A 20,202-nucleotide genomic window follows, 5' to 3' on the forward strand; every position below is an offset into this window, starting at 1 on the left:
CAGTTTCACATATCTGAAATTCCAAAATAAGGTAAATGATTTTTTAAGTAATTACCCGGTAGTGGCATAACTGTATATAAATAATATTAAACATTATCACATACATGTATATATTGCAGCACCATTAATGCAGCTTCTATATATAAAGGTTTATTACCTTTGATAGATGTCTGGAAGAAAATCATTCCACATAATTGTAAGAAGATGACACAGTGACTTTGCTTTCTTTGCCTCAAGAATTCCTATTTCAGGGTCTTGTTCTGTTTCTCAACACCGTTGTTAGTATTCACAGAAGTGTTGTATCTCTTCTGTCGGAAAGCTTGCACCCATCTCTACAATTAAGAAAATTACATGTACTCAGCAAATAAATTTTTGTGGACATATGCCACATCGTTATGTGTGTATACAATGTACAAATATTATACCTATCTTACCCTATATTTATTTAACCATCTGCCTTCAAACCATTTTCTGAATCTGTTATTTTCTGTCCAAAAATGACTGTTCTAAAAAAGGAAATAAAAAGTGAAATCCAATTACGGGTTTATAACTTATATTATGCATGTACATAGAAAGCAACTGAAAATAGTAAAATCAAGACGAAATTATATTATGATAGTTTATTAACAATGCAGTTTTCATTCTTGTAAATGTGTAAGTTAGGAGTAGGAAGTTTTACTGTACATAATACTGATAAAAAAAATACAGCAAAACTCGTTAAGTACGAACACGGATATAGCGAATTTACGGATATAGCGAAGTCATATTGGATCCCCAGCTTTATAAATTTAATGAATTTCTTATACGGTTATAACGAATTACGGATATAGCGAAGTAATTTCATAGGTCCCTGTGACTTCGTTATAACCGAGTTTTACTGTACCTTTAATCTGTTACTTGACAGTTCAAACTCTTCATTGGTTTTGGATCTTGCTACAGAGCGTAACAAAGATAAAATTTCATCTTTATCATCTCCAATGCCATTGTGAGTTGCTTTAAGCTATCTCTCCCATGCCTGCTCTCGATGGAAATCACAAAGGTAAACAAAGGACTCTTAAAAAATAAAATAAAAATGTATGATGTGTTTGAGATAACATACATGTTCCACCTACATGAACATGTAATGATATAAATTTCATTGGAAGTTCCCACAAGGACCTTAATAAATGTCTTGATTTTTCAATTCAAAGAGTATATATGAAGCAAATTTAAAAAAAAGAAAATGATCTGCTCAGAGCATACTTGTAATTAGAAACAGTAAAACGACTGAAAATAGTATGTATAAAAATATTCATTAAAATACAAGTGTCATTTGTTAATAGGTTAAGTTGTTTTAAAATTTCTGTAGAATCCATCTTCAAGAAACATTCCTCTTTATACAAATCTCTTAACATAGGCCAGCTGGACATACAACCTGTGTGAATGTGTTCTTCTTTGTTCGGGTGATTAACCAAACATCCACTGCAGTTTTTCCGTGCGCATTCGGCTACTTTGTCTTTCATATACTCTCGGATGAGTTTTTTCATTGTGGCCGTGGAAGTGTGGAGTGTTTTCTCCATTTTTTCACACAGATAGTCCCGGATCCGCTTCCATTCCGCTGTGGTAATAGATGCTCCGGTATCGACGGGTAAAGGCTTGGGTAAATGAAAGTAAAAATTTCGGATTTTCACAATGATGTACGGTGCTTGAGGGAAACATTTCACCGTTAGTCTTTTCTCACCTTTACCTTCACGTCTTAGATCCCACGTTTTCTCCCCCGTCTTCTGGGTGTTCATTGCCGTTTTTATGTACTCATCTATAACAAGTATATGTACAAGGAGTAATGCAAATTCCTCCATGGAAAAGAGGACGCTTTTCTCCTTGTACAAATAATTTTGCAGTTTCACTAGTCTTTCTTTCTTAGTTATTCGAATTGGACCAACGTTTACTCAGTTGAATTATTTCTTCCATGATTTAGTAGTTTACAAGAAACTGTGAAGAAAGACGGTGACCCAGTTATTATTTATAGTGAGAACGGAGTGCTGTCCTGTATCTTCATAATAAATATGTCTTTTCGTGTCAAATTGTTTTCCGGTCTCTAGAAGACCTTTCTCGTAAATTCTGGTCTATCCTTAAGACAAATATCTGGCTCTTCAACTTTCTTTATGAACCAGTATATAGTTCGAGGTATGCGACTTACATATAATTAATTGTCATACACTTTTATTATTTTTTTATTGATCCATATTTTACAACAACAAAAAAAATCATAAACAACAAAGCATAGCAAATCATAAGAAAAAAAATAAATTTATTTAGTGTATATAAAAATGAACAATTTTTTTTGAATTTCGGTTACACTTTTTTGATTTTAGCGCATATTTAAAAGTTCTTGTTTGAATTGTTCACTTCTTTTCAGATTTTCAAATAGTGTTTCACCCAGTGAATTAGATTCCTTGGTTGATTCCTTAAATTCTTCTAATACGTCGGCTGCCTTTAGTTTTTCGAAACAGTCCTCCATATATACATCTCTCAGCACGTGCCTACTATCCAAACATCCTGTGTCCATATGTCGTTTCTGGCTTGGGTGGTCAACGGAGCATCCGGAACACTTTTCGCGCGCTGCCTATCCTTCTGTGTTCAATAAACCAGAAGTGAAAAAAGAATTAGATAGATTACACGATCAGTACGTACTGGTTCCTGCCGACAAAGCAGGTAACAACATTGTCTTCGTTTGTAAGGCTCATTATATAAATTGCATTCTAGAAGAACTTGGACTTAATTCTACAAGTGGTAATCCTACTTATACATATACTTCTCTTTCTAAGGAAGAAATTCTTCAAAATCACCTGTCAGTTTTGAATACTTTTAATATTCCACAGAGCCAAAATGAATTTGAACTACCTTATATATATTGGATTCCGAAACTTCATAAGAATCCTTACAAACAAAGATACATTGCAGGTTCCAGTAAATGTTCAACCAAGCCTCTTTCGTTACTTCTCACTAAAATATTGACAGTAGTGAAGGAAAAACTTCAAGAGTACTGTACAACTATATATTCAAGAAGTGGTGTAAATCAGATGTGGATACTTAAAAATTCTAAAGAACTTTTGGACAATTTGAAATCACAAGACTTTACAAAAATCAACAGCATAAAAACTTACGACTTTTCAACTTTATACACAACAATTCCCCACGACAAATTAAAATCCAGGGTTTTTTGATATCATTGACAGCTGCTTCTTCAACAAAAATGGAACTCGTCATTGCTGATTTGAAAAATTATTTTGTTAAAACAAATTCTGATTGCACACATAAGTACTTTGAAGTTGACATCAAGAAGATGCTTGAGTTTCTGATTGACAATATCTATGTGGTTTTGGAGACCAGGTATTCCAACAATCTACTGGAATTCCCATGGGTACAAATTGCGCTCCGTTATTAGCAGACTTATTTTTATATTCATATAAAGCAGAATTTATGCAAAATCTTTTACATGAAAAGAAGAAAACACTTGCTGTGGCCTTCAACTCGACATTTAGATATATCGACGACGTATTGTCAATATTGATAATTTCCATTCCTACGTCGACACGATATATCCTGGTGAGCTTGAGATAAAAGATACCACAGAGTCCGACACTTCTGCTTCATACTTGGATATTTTACTTGAAAAAGACACTAATGGTAATCTAACAACCAAGCTATTTGATAAACGTGATGACTTTAACTTTTCTATCGTCAACTTCCCTTACTTATGCAGCAATATACCTTCATCACCTGCATACGGAGTATTTATATCTCAGTTGATTCGATACGCAAGAGCATGCTCTACGTATGAACAATTTCTTAAACGAGGTAAATTATTGACAAGCAAGTTGATGTACCAAGAATATCAACAGTCTCTTTTAGAGTCATCATTTCGTAAATTCTATGGTCGATAAAATGACCTTGTCAGCAAATACAATTTATCATTGAATGAAATGCTGACTGACGTTTTTCATACCAATTGTCAGTCCATTGTTTATACACTGAATTGACCACGGATTTTTTCCGTTATTTCCTGATTATGACAACGAGCACACGGCGGGTGTGACCAGTCGGCAGGGGATGATCACTCCTCCATGGCACCTGATCCCACCTCTGATGTTTCGGAGGTCCGTGTTTGCTCTGCTCTTATTTTGTATATCTGTTTAATGGACTTTGAGATTGAATACTGTTCGTTATTTCCCTATCCTTCTCGACTCCTTTAACTTTTAAGTGTTCCTTGATGATTTCTCTCATGGCATCCGCTGAAGGATGATCCGAGGTGGTACCGATCTTTCCACCATGGTGGTCCCTGAAGCATCGCCATTCAGTTACTGTTAGACATGTTCCGCTTTTAGTCGGGTACGGCTTATTAGCGTGAAAGAGAAATGCTCTAAAATCCAACATGATGTTCGGCGCTTCTGGAAAAAAAATTACAGTTATTCTTATCTTTCCTATTCCCTTTCGACTCAGGTCCCACGTCTTGGCATCCGTTCGCTGGTTTTTCTTTAGTAACTCTATGTGCTGGTCGATTTCTTGCAGGAGTCCGAGAAGGGTCAGAAATTCTTGGATGTAAAGACGATGTTCTTCTCCATGTAGTCGTTGTTTTGAAGCTTTTTTAGTTCTTTCTTCGTGACCCCCATTGATATGCGTTTACTTAGTTGAACTACGTCTTCCATCTTTTACAAGAAACTGTGAGGAAGGGTGGTACAACCAGGTAGTATTTATACTTATGCCTGAGCTGTCCCTTGTGCATGCTCCGTATCTTTCTAATTATAATATCCATTTGTGACAGCCCGCCGCCCGTCTCCAGAAGACGTTTATCGTGTGGATCCGGGTTAGAATAGGTCCTCAGTACCCCCTTGCTTGTCGTAAAAGGCGACTAAATGGGGCGGTCCTTCGGATGAGACCGTATAAACCGAGGCCCCGTGTCACAGCAGGTGTGGCACGATAAAGATCCCTCCCTGCTCAAAGGCCCTGAGGGCCGAGCATAGGCCTAAATTTGCAGCCCTTCACCGGCAATGGTGACGTCTCCATATCAGTGAAAAATTCTGGAGCGGGACGTAAAACAGTATACAATCAATCAATCAATCGTTCAGATGATATGTGATACTATAATCGTCGTATGGAAATATACTGTCTATGTATATAATTTCATTGTAAACTAATTGCTCTACATGTCATAAACTTTTATTATGAAACATTTATACGCATGTATGGAATTTCATAGATGTGACAGGAACGTACATTTCACCGAAATGTGCGTATACTGTGCATTTGCATGTTTCAAATACCGCATCTGACGATAGATGTGTATTAACGAAACGAAGACGTAGATTTTTATTTATGTGTATCATAAATCCAAAAACAATGGTATACGGGGAACGTATAATTTTATTGTAAAATAATTGTTCTACATGTCATATACTTTTATTATTTTTATGTTGGTTCATATTTTAAAATCAACAACAACAAAGAAAAAGTAGCAATCACTTCTGATTATGGTCTAGTCTTTAAACGGGGTACGATGATGGTTACTGTCTTGGTGTATTTCACCGCAAACTCTTTAATTAATTTATAATAAATTTTCCAATCACCGCCTGCAAGTCCACAACCAATCTTGAATGGGTACACAATTCATTTGTAAGGGGTGGCTCCTAGTTTATTAAACATTGCTGGAACCATTGTATCCTGTTTTCGACCGTATCTTCATAGGGATGAATTAATCTTTGAAACCGTTTGTTGCAGCGTCCGTAATCATACTGAGCCAGCATGCAGATTATTGCAGGTGAGTTAGGCTGTTGGAATATTTCTATAGTCCCCGAAGTTCCTCTCGTTTCTACAGTGGCCAGGTTCCAATATTGAAGTCTTCTGCGTTTACGGTAAATGTCTGCGAAATGATATTTCTCTGCTATTTGTAATGACAATCCATGCGTTTCCACTGTCAAACAATTTACTTGTTGACAAATACAATCCCCGTCGGGAATGTTTAAAATATCACCGAATCTTAAACGATAAGACATCTTCAAAAATAAGATCACTGTACAATAAAGTTTCTCTACTTAAAAAAAACTGAGTGTCAAAACTTTTCTAAGCGTTTTCACCTTTTCTCTGAAGATATATATATATATATACTTTTGTGTGAATTTAGGTGTGTTGAAATTAATTGAGACGTAGCCTTTCTATGTCTTTAACACTGATGAAATGTCATGTTTCAATGACTTGGGGATATCAAAGTACACGAAAAACTAGGTACCAAACCTTTTTGAAACGAGACGTATATTGTGTATTCAGGTGTGCCATTATGATAAACTGGGTGTTAAAAACCCTTCCCCACATCAAACGTCATGTTGCTGCATTCAGGTACATAAAAAACTGGGTGTCAAGCGCTTTTCAGTGACAAACCAGGCGTATAACATTTTTCGGTGAAAAACAAGGCGTCAAGCGCTTTTCGGAAAAAAAACAAGTCGTCAAAGTTTTTTATGGTTTTTTCTTACTATTATACATACTTTTCGGAGAAAAACAAGTCGTCAAGCAGAAACAAGTCGTATAAACAAGTCGCCAAATCCTACATCTTATACTACTGCCCCGCTAGGCCGGTGCCTGTAGTGATCAGACTGTCCGTCCGTCCGAGATCCCTTGTCGAGAGCAAATCTTCGCTCTCCTTGGCCCAATCTGGCTCATACTTCACCCACAGAGTGCCTTTGGGTAACCGGTGTGCATTGACCTTGAACCATGTTTCTAGGTCAAAGGTCAAGGTCAGAGCAGTATTTTATGGAAAATCCTTGTCTGGAGCATATCTCCCCTCTCCTTGACCCAATCTGGCTATTACTTCACTCACTCTCTGTTTGAAATCTTTTTTGGTGCATAATTTTTTCCCTTTAATTCCAGTATATGTATATAACTCAGGATACAAGATAGCTTCGATATATATCTTTAAATTTGCAATATCCCATAATCCGTGAAGACGAACTAAATGACTTGTACTGTTTTACACAAATGGTCCTCTTCAAAATAAACCGTTTTAAACTACTTTACATTTTCATGTTCATTGTTGAAAGGGGGCCATTTGAGTGCGCCACCATCTCAATGATATCAAGTTTTCGTAGAAACTGGTATCAAATTCCTGTCCATTCCTTTGTCTGTCTGTAACTGAACTTGTGTATATTCATATAAGGATGTATATTCATATTACAGCTGGGGTATTACGAGTGAGTTTTGGCTAAGACTTCTTCTTTATATATTACATATATATTTATATATACACTATAATATTATATATTTTATGTTTCAGGGGTTCTGTCGACAAAAAAGATGAAGAAGCCTTTAGAAAGGACACATAGGTGAACTTAGATCCTTGTTTCCGGCGGCAGCTATGTTGGCATTGAGTGCAACCTGTACACAGAAAATGTTACAGAAAGTTTTAAACATGACAGATTGCCCTAACTTTGTTTCTGTGTCTCCAAATAAACAAAACATCAAGTACACATTTAAAAAGGTTGATCATAACGTCGAGTCATCAATGTTTTGGTTGGTTGAGGGACTTTTGAAATTCAAAGAGAAATTTCCAAGAACACTTGTATATTGTAATTCCATAAAGGACGTTTCCCTCATTTACAATTACATTATTTCTGAGGTTCCAGAACTGTCAAGACACATAGAAATGTTCCATTCAGAGACAACTAACGAGACAAAACTTAATGTTTTTCATCAACTGACTGAAGAAGATTTCATGTTAATACTTTTTGTTGCAACAAGAGCCTTGGGAATGGGTGTTGATGTTTTAGAATGCCATAGTGTTGTTTTGTATGGCCCCCTACCAACCCTGGTAGACTTGCTTCAAGAATGTGGTCGCGTTAGACGGGATGGTAAAGACTCTATTGCAGTTATCCAACATCACTCTTATCAGTACCAACATATGGATGAGGAAGTAAAGGCGGTAGATAAGTCGAGCAAATGCAGGAGAATGGTTATTATGACAAACTTTGTTTCAACAACCGAACTTAATGCAATTGAGAATAGTGAATTGAGAAAACACTCATGCTGTGATTTCTGTGAAAAGTTGTGCAACTACGGTAATTGTAGTGAATTTAAACTGATATTGGAGAAGTGTGTTGATGAGGACATTTTAGAGAGAACAAAATTATTCAACCAATGGATATGAGCATTTCCTTGCTAGAAAATCAGAATCCAGCAAATTAAATGAAGTTAAAAGATTGTTTATTGCGATGGATAAAGAAAACCAAGGATCTCTCCCCCCGGAATCCGTCGACCCGCCAGAAGACAGTCAAGGAGTCCTACCCCGAAGTGGAGCTGTTGGACGGTGGGAATTCGACTTGACTCCTCCCGTTAATTCGGATTTTTCACCAAGTTAGAGACACCAAAGTTGTTACTGAGGAAAAGTTAGTTGCAGATTATGAAATCCAGATACCGGTAATTACAACATTGGATACAGCAAGACAAATGTATTTGAAGAAGATACAAATGTCACTGCCTACGCAATAAGACGGTACTATTAGTGCTATATCAGCTGAACCGACAACAAAACTCGCCTCAGTAAGTTGGAAACCATTATTTTGCAACTGGAACAGTCCGTACAGTCAATTGTTAAGGACGTAATCCTTAAAAGACTCTACGCTAGCCGGAACTGAAAGTCCAAGAGCTACAGCATGATATGTCTACAAAGGAGGCTGACAAAATGGCATTTGGTACCAAAAAAGCCAGTAAGTCAATAACAAGACCTGCTCAAGAAAATCAGCAAGCAAATATCAAATTATTAGATGCGATTCCCTCAGATTGCTTGTCTTCCACCTTGCTCAAATGATAGATATCAAGGCTGTCCTCACCTCACCAGTGAAGGGAATGTTAATTTTAGAAATAAATTTCCAATATGGCTAATGCAGAAACACTATGGAACAAGACCATGTCAAAATCAGAATCCATGAAAAACTACATTAAAAACATTGAGAAGATTTGTATCAGACTTTGATAGAAGGATATGGAAATAACGAACAGTATTCAATCTCAACGTCCATTAAACAAATATACTAAATAAGAGCAGAGCAAACACGGACCTCCGAAACATCAGAGGTGGGATCAGGTGCCATGGAGGAGTGATCATCCCCTGCCGACCGGTCACACCCGCCGTGTGCTCGTTGTCATAATCAGGAAATAACGGAAAAAATCCGTGGTCAATTCAGTGTATAAATAATGGACTAACAATTGGTATGAAAAACATCAGTCAGCATTTCATTCAATGATAAATTGTATTTGCTGACAAGGTCATTGTATCGACCATAGAATTTACTAAATGATGACTTTAAACGAGACTGTTGATATTCTTGTTTCATCAACTTGCTTGTCAATAATTTACCTCGTTTAAGAAATTGTTCATACGTAGAGCATGCTCTTACATATCGAATCAACTGAGATATAAATACTTCGTATGCAGGGAGATGAAGGTACATTGCTGCATAAGTAAGGGAAGTTGACGATAGAAAAGTTAAAGTCATCACGTTTATCATATAGCTTGGTTGTTAGATTACCATTAGTGTCTTTTTCAAGTAAAATATCCAAGTATGAAGCAGAAGTGTCAGACTCTGTGGTATCTTTTATCTCAAGCTCACCAGGCTATATCGTGTCGACGTAGGAATGGAAATTATCAATATTGACAATACGTCGTCGATATATCTAAATGTCGAGTTGAAGGCCACATCAAGTGTTTTCTTCTTTTCACGTAAAAGATTTTGCATAAATTCTGCTTCATATGAATATAAAAATAAGTCTGCTAATAACGGAGCGCAATTTGTACCCATGGGAATTCCAATAGATTGTGGGAATACCTAGTCTCCAAAAACCACATAGATATTGTCAATTAGAAACTCAAGCATCTTCTTGATGTACTTCAGAGTACTTATGTGTGCAATCAGAATCTGTTTTAACAAAATAATTTTTCAAATGACCAATGACGAAGTAAGTAAACTTACAACTTCCATTTTTGTTGAAGAAGCAGCTGTCAATGATATCGAAAAGCCTGGATTTTAATTTGTCGTGGGGAATTGTTGTGTATAAAGTTGAAAAGTTTTTATGCTGTTGATTTTTGTAAAGTCTTGTGATTTCAAATTGTCCAAAAGTTCTTTAGTAAGGGGAAAAGGGCGGTTTTCGTTACTAGTAGCTTTTTTTGTGTCTTATTCGCTGAAATTTTTCAAATCTCTTCCAAGTCTAACATTTTTCCGATGCTAGGGAACATGATTACTCTTTTCCTAAACGCAGCTTTTTTTCAGGTGTACTTTGAAATGACCTCTACAAATCTTTTGATATTTTTTTTTTTAAAGAACTTTGATTAGCATCCTCTTTAAAGGATTTTTCATATTGTTATCCCTTATTCTTCCAACTCTTATCCCTGCTTTCATGTTGTGACATGTCAGAATATATAACATTAGGGTAATAGTCAGAGATAGGGGTGATTTTATATTTCTAAATAAAACCCAATAATTTTATCAAGGAGAAAAAAATCAATGCTAGAATAATTATGAAAAGGAAACAAACATTGTGATATTTTAAATAAAGTGCTGCGCCACAGCATGATACGCCCGTCAAAAAATTACACAATTTTCTTGAACAATTTAGGTGCAAGAAAATCACATCAACCTTGATTCTAAGATTTTTCCATTCCTTAAAATATTTATCCATCCCCTGTGATGTAGGCATCAATTATAATAAATATTACATCACCGATAGATTTCTGTGCTAGTTGTGTTAGACCTTGTCAAATGCGCATCATCAAATTAGTCTTAACAACTTAATCTATACCAAATGAATTCTGAAAAGAAAAGGCTGGCCATCAAATGACCAACAGTTCCTCTGTCTAATCCCCAAAGGGTACAGCTTAATCCGAGCAACTGACACAGCTAGTCTTCCAACATTGAACTCATTAATTAATCTTTAACTGAATGCTTGTCTACTTTCTACTACCAAGAGATGAATGGGTCTGCACTATCTGCTATAATTTTTTTTCAGAAACATAAAATACTCAAAGATTTTTTTTGGTTGAGATTTATCGTCCGACAGGTTTTAATATGTAATTCATGTGGACATGCTGAATCCATCCCATCCAATAAAATTAGTTTTTTTAATTAATTATATTACGTAATATCAGTCTATCATGCAAATCAAATTAGTTTTAATTACTTTTCATTAAATTCATTTTAAAACTTAAGCTAGTCAACAAAAGCTATTTTTAATCAAACAGGCTTACCCATTTGCTCAATGCTCAAGGGATAAAGATAACAGCAATGCTCTGTCAGTTGGCTCCTCGCACTCAAAACCCATTAATTTCTCTATAATTAGACATGCAATTTTCTGTTATCAAAATTCTTCTTGACCAGAGCTTGATAATTACACTCATGGGAGAGGCAGGATTTCTCTGACATACATTATATTTGTTATAGATTGCTGTCAAGTATATGCTTAGAAAAAATAAGTATTTTCTTGATTTAACGTTTTTTTTTAATAAGAACAGTCCAAGACTCTTACATTATTTGGGATGTGTAAATGAATAGTAAAAAGACACATTTAAAAAAAAATCACTTAAATTAAAGGTCACAGTGACCTCGAAATAGGTCGCGACACACCTTCTACCTAAGATGCATAAACTGGCGAAGTTTTGATGATTGTAGGTCTTATGGTTTTCTAGTTATAAACCGGAAAGGATTTTTCCATATTTGGCTATAACTTTTTAATTAAAGGTCAGAGCGACCTACTTTTTGTGCTCGATACACTTTCTACCCATGACGCATCAAATGACAAAGTTTGATAATCCTGGACCTAGTAGTAATAAAGTTATGAGCCGGAAACGAAGAAGCTAACAGACAGACGGACGGACACGAAGCCTATAACATAATACGTCCCGTCTTAAAATGGGCGTATAATAATCAAAGAGAACCCCTCAGGGCCAACTATATATCGTGATATAGAATTTTAATTATCAGGATAAGGCAAGAAATTACAGTGTATATTTTGAAAAACCCCCGTCATCCAAGCGATAGTGAGTGACTTTCTATGTTTTCTTTGCAGCTTTTTTTCCAATCAATAATCGCTGGTTGTTTAAACTTTTCGTGTGGAACGTAGTGAAGTCAGCTGAGGATTGTCGATTGATAAATTGCAGCTTACACTGGGACTTCACATCCGCAAAGCAACATTTTTTTTTAACTTTTTTAAAATTTTTTTAGCTCTTCTGAGCCAAAGGCTAAAAGAGCTAATGCTATGGCCATTTATGCGATGTGCGTCGTGCGGTGTGCGTTAACTTTTTAGAATATGGGCCATAAATCAAGAACCCCTTGGCCAATCAGTGTCAAATTTGTCACAGGGTATCCTTGGCCCAAGGGCTACCATTTATACTAAAATAAGGGTTGGGACCCTTAAACAAGGGGAGATAATCAGGAAAACAAAACAAAAAGCACTGGTTGCTAAAAAATCTTCTTCTCCAGAACCACCAGGCAGATGTTCACCAAACTTACATACAAGGATCAGGATATGTTGAAGATTAAAAATTGTTCAAGGCATGACCCTGGGGCAAAAGGCGTGGTCTCAAGGTCACTTTAAAGTTGACCTAAATTTACAATTAATAAAAATGTTTCATATTTTGCTTACTATTAGGACTAGGATCATCAAATCTTGTAAGTTGATACATCTTAAGACTTCACATCATGTTAACTCAAAAGTAGGTCACGGTGACCTACTTTTTAAATTTTGCGGGCATTTTTTTCAAATTGATTTAAAGGCATATTTTTGATACTTTAAGGCTTATGATCATCAAACTTAGTCAGTTGATGCATTTTGGGTCCTTGAACAATGTCAACTTAAAAGTAGTTCACCGTGACCTACTTTTTGAACTTTATGACTTATCCTTTTCAAAACATTTTAATCCCATTATTTCAGGCACTGAAAGGGTTCGAATCATCAAATCTTGTAAGTTGCTGCATCATGGGACCTTAAAAAATATTTTAAAAAAAGGAGGTCACTGTGACCTACTTTTAGAATTTTGCAGGCATTTGTTTTCAAATTGTTTAAAAGGCATATTTTGATTACCTTTAAACCTATGATCATCAAACTTAGTCAGGAGATGCATCTTGTGAATCTGAAAAATGTTGACCAAAATGTAGGTCACGGTGACCTACTTTCGACAATTTATGGCTATATTTAAGTATCTTAGGTATTTATTAACTTAGAATCATCAAACTTTGTGAGTTGATGCATCTTCAGTTTTTGGATAGTGACGACCAAAAATTAGGTCACAGCGACCTACTTTCGACATTTTATGGCTATATTTAAGTATCTTAGGTATTTATTGGCTTAGAATCTTCAAACTTTGTGAGTTGATGCATCTTCGGTTTTCGGATTGTGACGACCAAAAAGTAGGCCATGGTGACCTACTTTTAAATATCTCAGGTATTTATTGGCTTAGAATTATCAAACTTGGTCAGTAGATGCATCTTGGGACTTGTATATTTCACATGTGTATTCCTTGTGACAAGTTTTTACATCCATTTCGAACAATTTTGACCTTGACCTTTGGAGTTCGTGTGCATTTCAGAAAAATTAACTTGGCCATATGAGGGCATTAGTGTTCACAAAAACATTGTTATTGATATACACTGTATTTGAATGATAAACGTATTTCATTAAATGAACGTTAAATTACCTCATCATAAAACAACACTTTAAGCGTCGTTCTAAGGTCTGCAATGGAACCCATTTCATCAAAATCTGTCTCGAGAATGTTGTTTCGATCAACAATTATGAAGTTAATTGCACCTTCAAGATTTTGTGATCTATCTTCTATTTCAAGTTTTTCTACTGTTACAATAACACTTTGTAAAGATCGCAGCATTTCAACAGGATCTTGAATGGTATGAATTAAGCAATATTCTATTGCTGTTGCAATAACTGCCTCAATAGTCGAAACTTCTTGCATCTTTTCCTCTGACGTAGACTCAGGACTTAGAAACACCGGTTCATGTACATCCGCACATACAGTCGCTTCAGCAAATGTGATGCAAGTTGCGGCAGAGTTAACGTCCAAGTAATTTGTTGTACTTTGCTGTAATGCCTAGAAGGGTTGTATGGGAAAGCTACTAACAATTTGAGACTGATCATATCGTCCATATACATCTTTTTATATTCCTGATGTAATAAAGTGTGTACAATTCTTCCCAACTAACCAAACATGAAAACCCTGTCTTAAATTTATAATTTACCATTTCATATAAAATCAAATAATCTTGATAGTTTAAAAAACTGTTGAACAGCTATTAAAATATTTTCCTCCATCCAGAGCTCCAGATAAGGTGCGTATTTACAGAAATACGCATTATATTTTACAAAATATGCATTGAAAATTAAAATAGAGCATAAATTACGCATTAGCAATTATAGATACGCATTATACCACGAAAGTACTGCGTACAACAAGTTGAAGAATACAGGTACGACTTACTTTATGATACGAATCGAGGTTAACTCAGTGTTTGATTTTGTCAAAACGAAGTATAGATTTTAATGCCTTTTAGTGACCAGGAATATTCTAGTAATGACGATCTCCATTTCGGAAGCAAGATTCGGAGATTTAGATTAAAATCAATTTCTATGTAGAAAGACTATGCACTTGGCATAATTTTTTTAATTATGGGTTCATAGCCAACTTTACATTTCTCTCAACTTGCCATAATAACGAAGATTCTGTTCGCTCGGTTTACTCTTGATACGATATCTTAATTGCAGGAAAAGTTCTCTGATTCTATGGTACCCTGACCTACTGATTGATTGATTTTATGTTGTTTAACGTCTCTCTCGAGAATTTTTCACTCATATGGAGACGCCACCACTTGCCGGTGGAGGGCTACAAATTTTGTCCTATGTTAGGCACTCAGGGCCTTTGAGCAGTGAGGGATCTTTTTCGTGCCAGCACTTACTGCGACACAGGGCCTCGGTTTATACGGTCTCATCCGAAGGACCTGTCTTTACGTCCCACAGTTGGATGCGAACCCGCGACGTAAGGATTGACTCCTTACTTCGCGATCTAGAGCAGAAGCTCTAACCACTGCGCCACGCAGGCGACCCTTGACCTACTGTATAAGCTTCACTGTCAAAAAAATTGCTTCCCAATCATAGCAAAAAGTCTTGTTAGTATTTGCAAATTTTATTTGAATAATTGCAGGAACCGACCTTTAAAGTTTTTTCCCTCTTCAAAAACACATACTTCGATTACAAGCTCAAAATCAAAATAAAGGTCAAAACATTTATATATAAACAAAATACTCTGCAATCATTTTGCTAAAAATCAAAATCTGCATTGATTTGAAAATCAGGGAGTAAATACACTTTGGGGTAAAAAATTATCTGGTTCTGGAGCTCTGCTCCATCTAAAAAAATCTGCAAACAACTTTTTGGCCTCTTAATAAAGATACATGTAAGATCACCACTTAAAGAAACAGAGCTTATAAAATCTGACACAAAATCATTAAAAACTGAACCTTCACGCAGTTTGATTTCCCCATCAATATTGCTAAAGGGATTTCATTAATTACATTTTAAACATAAAAGTCTCTGATATAAAGTTTTCATATTTGTAATACTCCGTAATTCGAAAGTTTTCTCCCAGGATGGCTCTGTTATAAATTGACAAATAAAACATGAGTTGTAAAACTGTTAAAAATAATTTGCTCTGCAATGATTAAACAACTACATTCCAAACAACATTAAAAGAACTTGAGGATAACAGATATTGTAAAAGAAGTTGATGCATACAAAATGTACCAGCAGTATTATAAAAACAAATTAAAACGATTTCCTCTTACGTTCATCAGAGGGAGTGTGTCTGTTCCATGACTTTTCAAAAATACACGACTAAACTTTGGATCACCTACTCCATCTTTATAAACAATTTTGATACACTTCTTAAAACAAACATGACATATGAGGATCCTTGGGTGAATTTGAAAGGCCATCACTAAGTCTTTTTCAATATTATAAAACTCTTTTAAACAAACACCTGAAAATTGTGAAAGAGGGTGCAATGAACATTTGAAAGAATGAAAATCGTGCGAGATTTCTCTTGATAAGATAGAATAAACTCTCTGTTTTCAACAACTTCTATAAGTCACAAGACAAGATAGAGTCTTAAATACTCTTTGATCACATTCTTTCTCTGAGATATCAGAAACATTTTTAAAGTGCTATTTACATTAGTTTCTACCTTGCCATCTGACATTTATCCGATCCCAGCAGTTTAAAAATTATTTTCAGTATTAAATTCTAAACCTAAAAATTGTTCTCCCTTTTTAAGGTAGCATCCCTGTGCATTGTATTATTTTCACTGTATTAAAGCACTTCTTATGATATCTTGACCCATTTCACTTGATAACACTGCTGTTGGAATTTTACTTGATGAAGGATATGGAAATAACGAACAGTATTGAATCTCAACGTCCATTAAACAAATACACAAAATAAGAGCAGAGCAAACACGGACCTCCGAAACATCAGAGGTGGGATCAGGTGCCATGGAGGAGTGAGCATCCCCTGCCGACCGGTCACACCCGCCGTGTGCTCGTTGTCATAATCAGGATATAACGGAAAAAATCCGTGGTCAATTCAGTGTATAAATAATGGACTAACAATTGGTATGAAAAACGTCAGTCAGCATTTCATTCAATGATAAATTGTATTTGCTGACAAGGTCATTGTATCGACCATAGAATTTACGAAATGGTGACTTTAAACGAGACTGTTGATATTCTTGTTTCATCAACTTGCTTGTCAATAATTTACCACGTTTAAGAAATTGTTCATACGTAGAACATGCTCTTGCATATCGAATCAACAGAGATATAAATACTCCGTATGCAGGTGATGAAGGTATATTGCTGCATAAGTAAGGGAAGTTGACGATAGAAAAGTTAAAGTCATCATGTTTATCATATAGCTTGGTTGTTAGATTACCATTATTGTCTTTTTCAAGTAAAATATCCCAGTATGAAGCAGAAGTATCGGACTCTGTGGTATCTTTTATCTCAAGATCACCAGGATATACCGTGTCGACATAGGAATGGAAATTATCATTATTAATTGACAATACGTCGTCGATATATCTAAATGTTGAGTTGAAGGCCACAGCAAGTGTTTCTTCTTTTCACGTAAAAGATTTTGCATAAATTCTGCTTCATATGAATATAAAAATAAGTCTGCTAATAACGGAGCGCAATTTGTACCCATGGGAATTCCAATAGATTGTTGGAATACCTGGTCTCCAAAAACCACATAGCTATTGTCAATCAGAAACCCAAGCATCACTTGATGTCAACTTCAGAGTACTTATGTGTGCAATCAGAATCTGTTTTAACAAAATTATTTTTCAAATGACCAATGACGAGGTAAGTAAACTTACGAGTTCCATTTTTGTTAATGAAGCAGCTGTCAATGATATCAAAAAGCCTGTATTTTAATTTGTCATGGGGAACTGTTGTGTATAAAGTTGAAAAGTCGTAAGTTTTTATGCTGTTGATTTTTGTAAAGTCTTGTGATTTCAAATTGTCCAAAAGTTCTTAAGAATTTTTTAAGTATCCACATCTGATTTACACCACTTCTTGAATATATAGTTGTACAGTACTCTTGAAGTTTTTCCTTCACTACTGTCAATATTTTAGTGAGAAGTAACGAAAGAGACTTGGTTGAACATTTACTGGAACCTGCAATGTATCTTTGTTTGTAAGGACTCTTATGAAGTTTCGGAATCAAATATATATAAGGTAGTTCAAATTCATATTGGCTCTGTGGAATATTAAAAGTATTCAAAACTGACAGGTGATTCTGAAGAATTTCTTCCTTAGAAAGAGAAGTATATGTATAAGTAGGATTACCACTTGTGTAATTAAATCCAAGTTCTTCTAGAATGCAATTTATATAATGAGCCTTACAAACGAAGACAATGTTGTTACCTGCTTTGTCGGCAGGAACCAGTACGTACTGATCGTGTAATCTATCTAATTCTTTTTTCACTTATGGTTTATTGAACACAGAAGGATAGATGGTTTTCACTTTGCCTCTCAATCTTTTAATACGTGACTTTAACATGGATCTGATACATTTAAGGTAATTCCACCCTCCTATGATGTCATAGGTTTTTGCAAAAACTGTAATAAGTTTAAATTCATAACTTTTATAACAATATTTCTTTGAAGAATGCTTTACAATAGGTGTAATGATAAATATTGTTCAGTTAAAGAATTTAAAAAATGCATATTTTCTATATTCAATCAATTATTCCATCTTAAAAAAATGTTGACAAGGGCAATAACTCCTTCTAAGGTCTCTTCATTCAGGCATTTGCTTTATTGTAAAATAGTTTCCCTGATATTCATAATTCAAAAGTATCTTTTTAAGTAAAAAGTATTTAGGAACACTCAGCATCAGAATTATGCATTTTAACCAGTTTTTACATATTTTTCATCATACTGTTTACAAAAAAGTGCGATTTTTTAACGTTTACATACACTTCTGTTTATTTATGTTTCGCATCTTAAATGATATGGTGACCTATACATTTTTTGCAATAATTGGAAAGTTTAAAGTATATTAGATGAAAATAAATGCAGTTTTTGTACTTTGAACCTATAAAATTGTGAGGGTGTAAACACCTTAATCCATTCTGACAAGGTGTCAATGTCTTCTTTTTCATATCTAGCCCATCGTCTGGCGTAATTTTCAACAGAATCCATAATATTTATGAAATTCCGACGCCAGTTGAAGGATCGGGGTTCCCTATATTTAGGACCTTTTATAATAAGTGATCTAAGGTCCTCATTACGAACTATTTTTACGTCACCTGTAATAACGTGTCCAGCAGGACTACAGTTATAGGGCGAAGAAGAACATGAACACGAAAGGGGATTATTTTTCAGATAGTCGATATCCAGGCCATGTAAAGTGTTTTTGTAATTGAAAAGTTTGGAAGCAATGGTCGATGTATATTTGTAGGAAATACAAGGCGTAGTCTTTAACTTGAAATATGGTGGAATACAAGACTGGACCCTTTTGTGACTAAGAATATTACTTATATTAACCGCGTCAATTCCTTTATTGGCATATTGAAGTTTAAGGAAAAGACGGATTGTTTTAGCTGCATTTTCTTCCGTGAATTGTGCGGGTTTAAAAAGCCTATGATGTGCAATATCCAAAATCACAGAACCGAGCCTATATTCAGGTGTCGAGGAATCTAAATTTGGATGTTCCTTGGTATTTTCAAGAAGACTATTTAAAAGTTTCAAAGGGACAAAGTAAAGTTTGGTTCGAATATGATGTAGACCTTACTGTTGATTTACATAAGGTAGTAATGAATCAAAAGAGACGTCGTGTATTGCAGGTTTATTGTACGAACGATGTCCATGACTACGCTTACGTCTCTGAGTTTTGTTACATTATTACACTGCGGGCTTGTAAGATTTCCAACACTATCGACATTGTCATTACATCCATAGGGAAAGGCTGTCCCTAGTTTCCTTATCCAAAATTCTTCACGTTGTCTACGTAAAGGTGTACTCAACGACGGACTATTTGTGTGGTGATAAATCTTTTCCAGAATTCTAACTTTCATTGATAAAATAGAATGATCAGGTGAATTAAAATGTTTATATAAAAGCTGCTGACCATCAAGACTTATTTGAAATCGATGTCCTGATATTCTTGTGTTAAGCGATCCCTTGGTTTCACCGACATAAATAAGTCCACACAGATTACATTCTATTCCATAGACAACATTAGAAGATTTGTAGTTAAGATTTTCCCAAGTTTTGGTGTAAAAGCTCTGTCCAGTAAGATTACTGGTGAAAGAAGTGTCAGTTATCAAAGTATCACAGGTTTTACAGTTTCGCACAGAACATTTTGAAACCGAAGACATTGGATAATAATATGTAAAATAATTGGATTCATATGCCAAATTCAGATTAATTCAGTTGGCGAATAAGGAAAATGGAAATTAGAAGATTTTTTTCCAGCAGATCTACAGGAAAACGGGTAGTGAGGTAGACTGGTCAATGGGTTGACTGATTCAATAATCATTTATAAATGCAATAACTAAATACAATACTTAAAAAAGGAAACATTTAATTGCTTTCATGTATCAAGATCTTGTGAATT

General features: G+C 35.1%; 1 protein-coding gene across 1 annotated transcript; it reads left to right on the forward strand.

Moving 5' to 3' along the window:
• Nucleotides 1–7,384: 7,384 nt before the first annotated feature.
• On the forward strand, nucleotides 7,385–8,173 carry LOC134261549 (probable ATP-dependent DNA helicase RecS). The gene has a single exon (XM_062743975.1). The coding sequence runs from the start codon at nucleotides 7,385–7,387 to the stop codon at nucleotides 8,171–8,173; it is 789 nt and encodes a 262-aa protein (XP_062599959.1).
• The last annotated feature ends 12,029 nt before the right edge of the window (nucleotides 8,174–20,202 follow it).

The sequence above is a fragment of the Saccostrea cucullata genome, unplaced genomic scaffold (assembly GCF_032062105.1).
Source record: "Saccostrea cucullata isolate Sc308-1 unplaced genomic scaffold, CSIRO_AGI_Scuc_v1 ctg865, whole genome shotgun sequence".
Classification (NCBI taxonomy): Eukaryota; Metazoa; Mollusca; class Bivalvia; order Ostreida; family Ostreidae; genus Saccostrea; species Saccostrea cuccullata.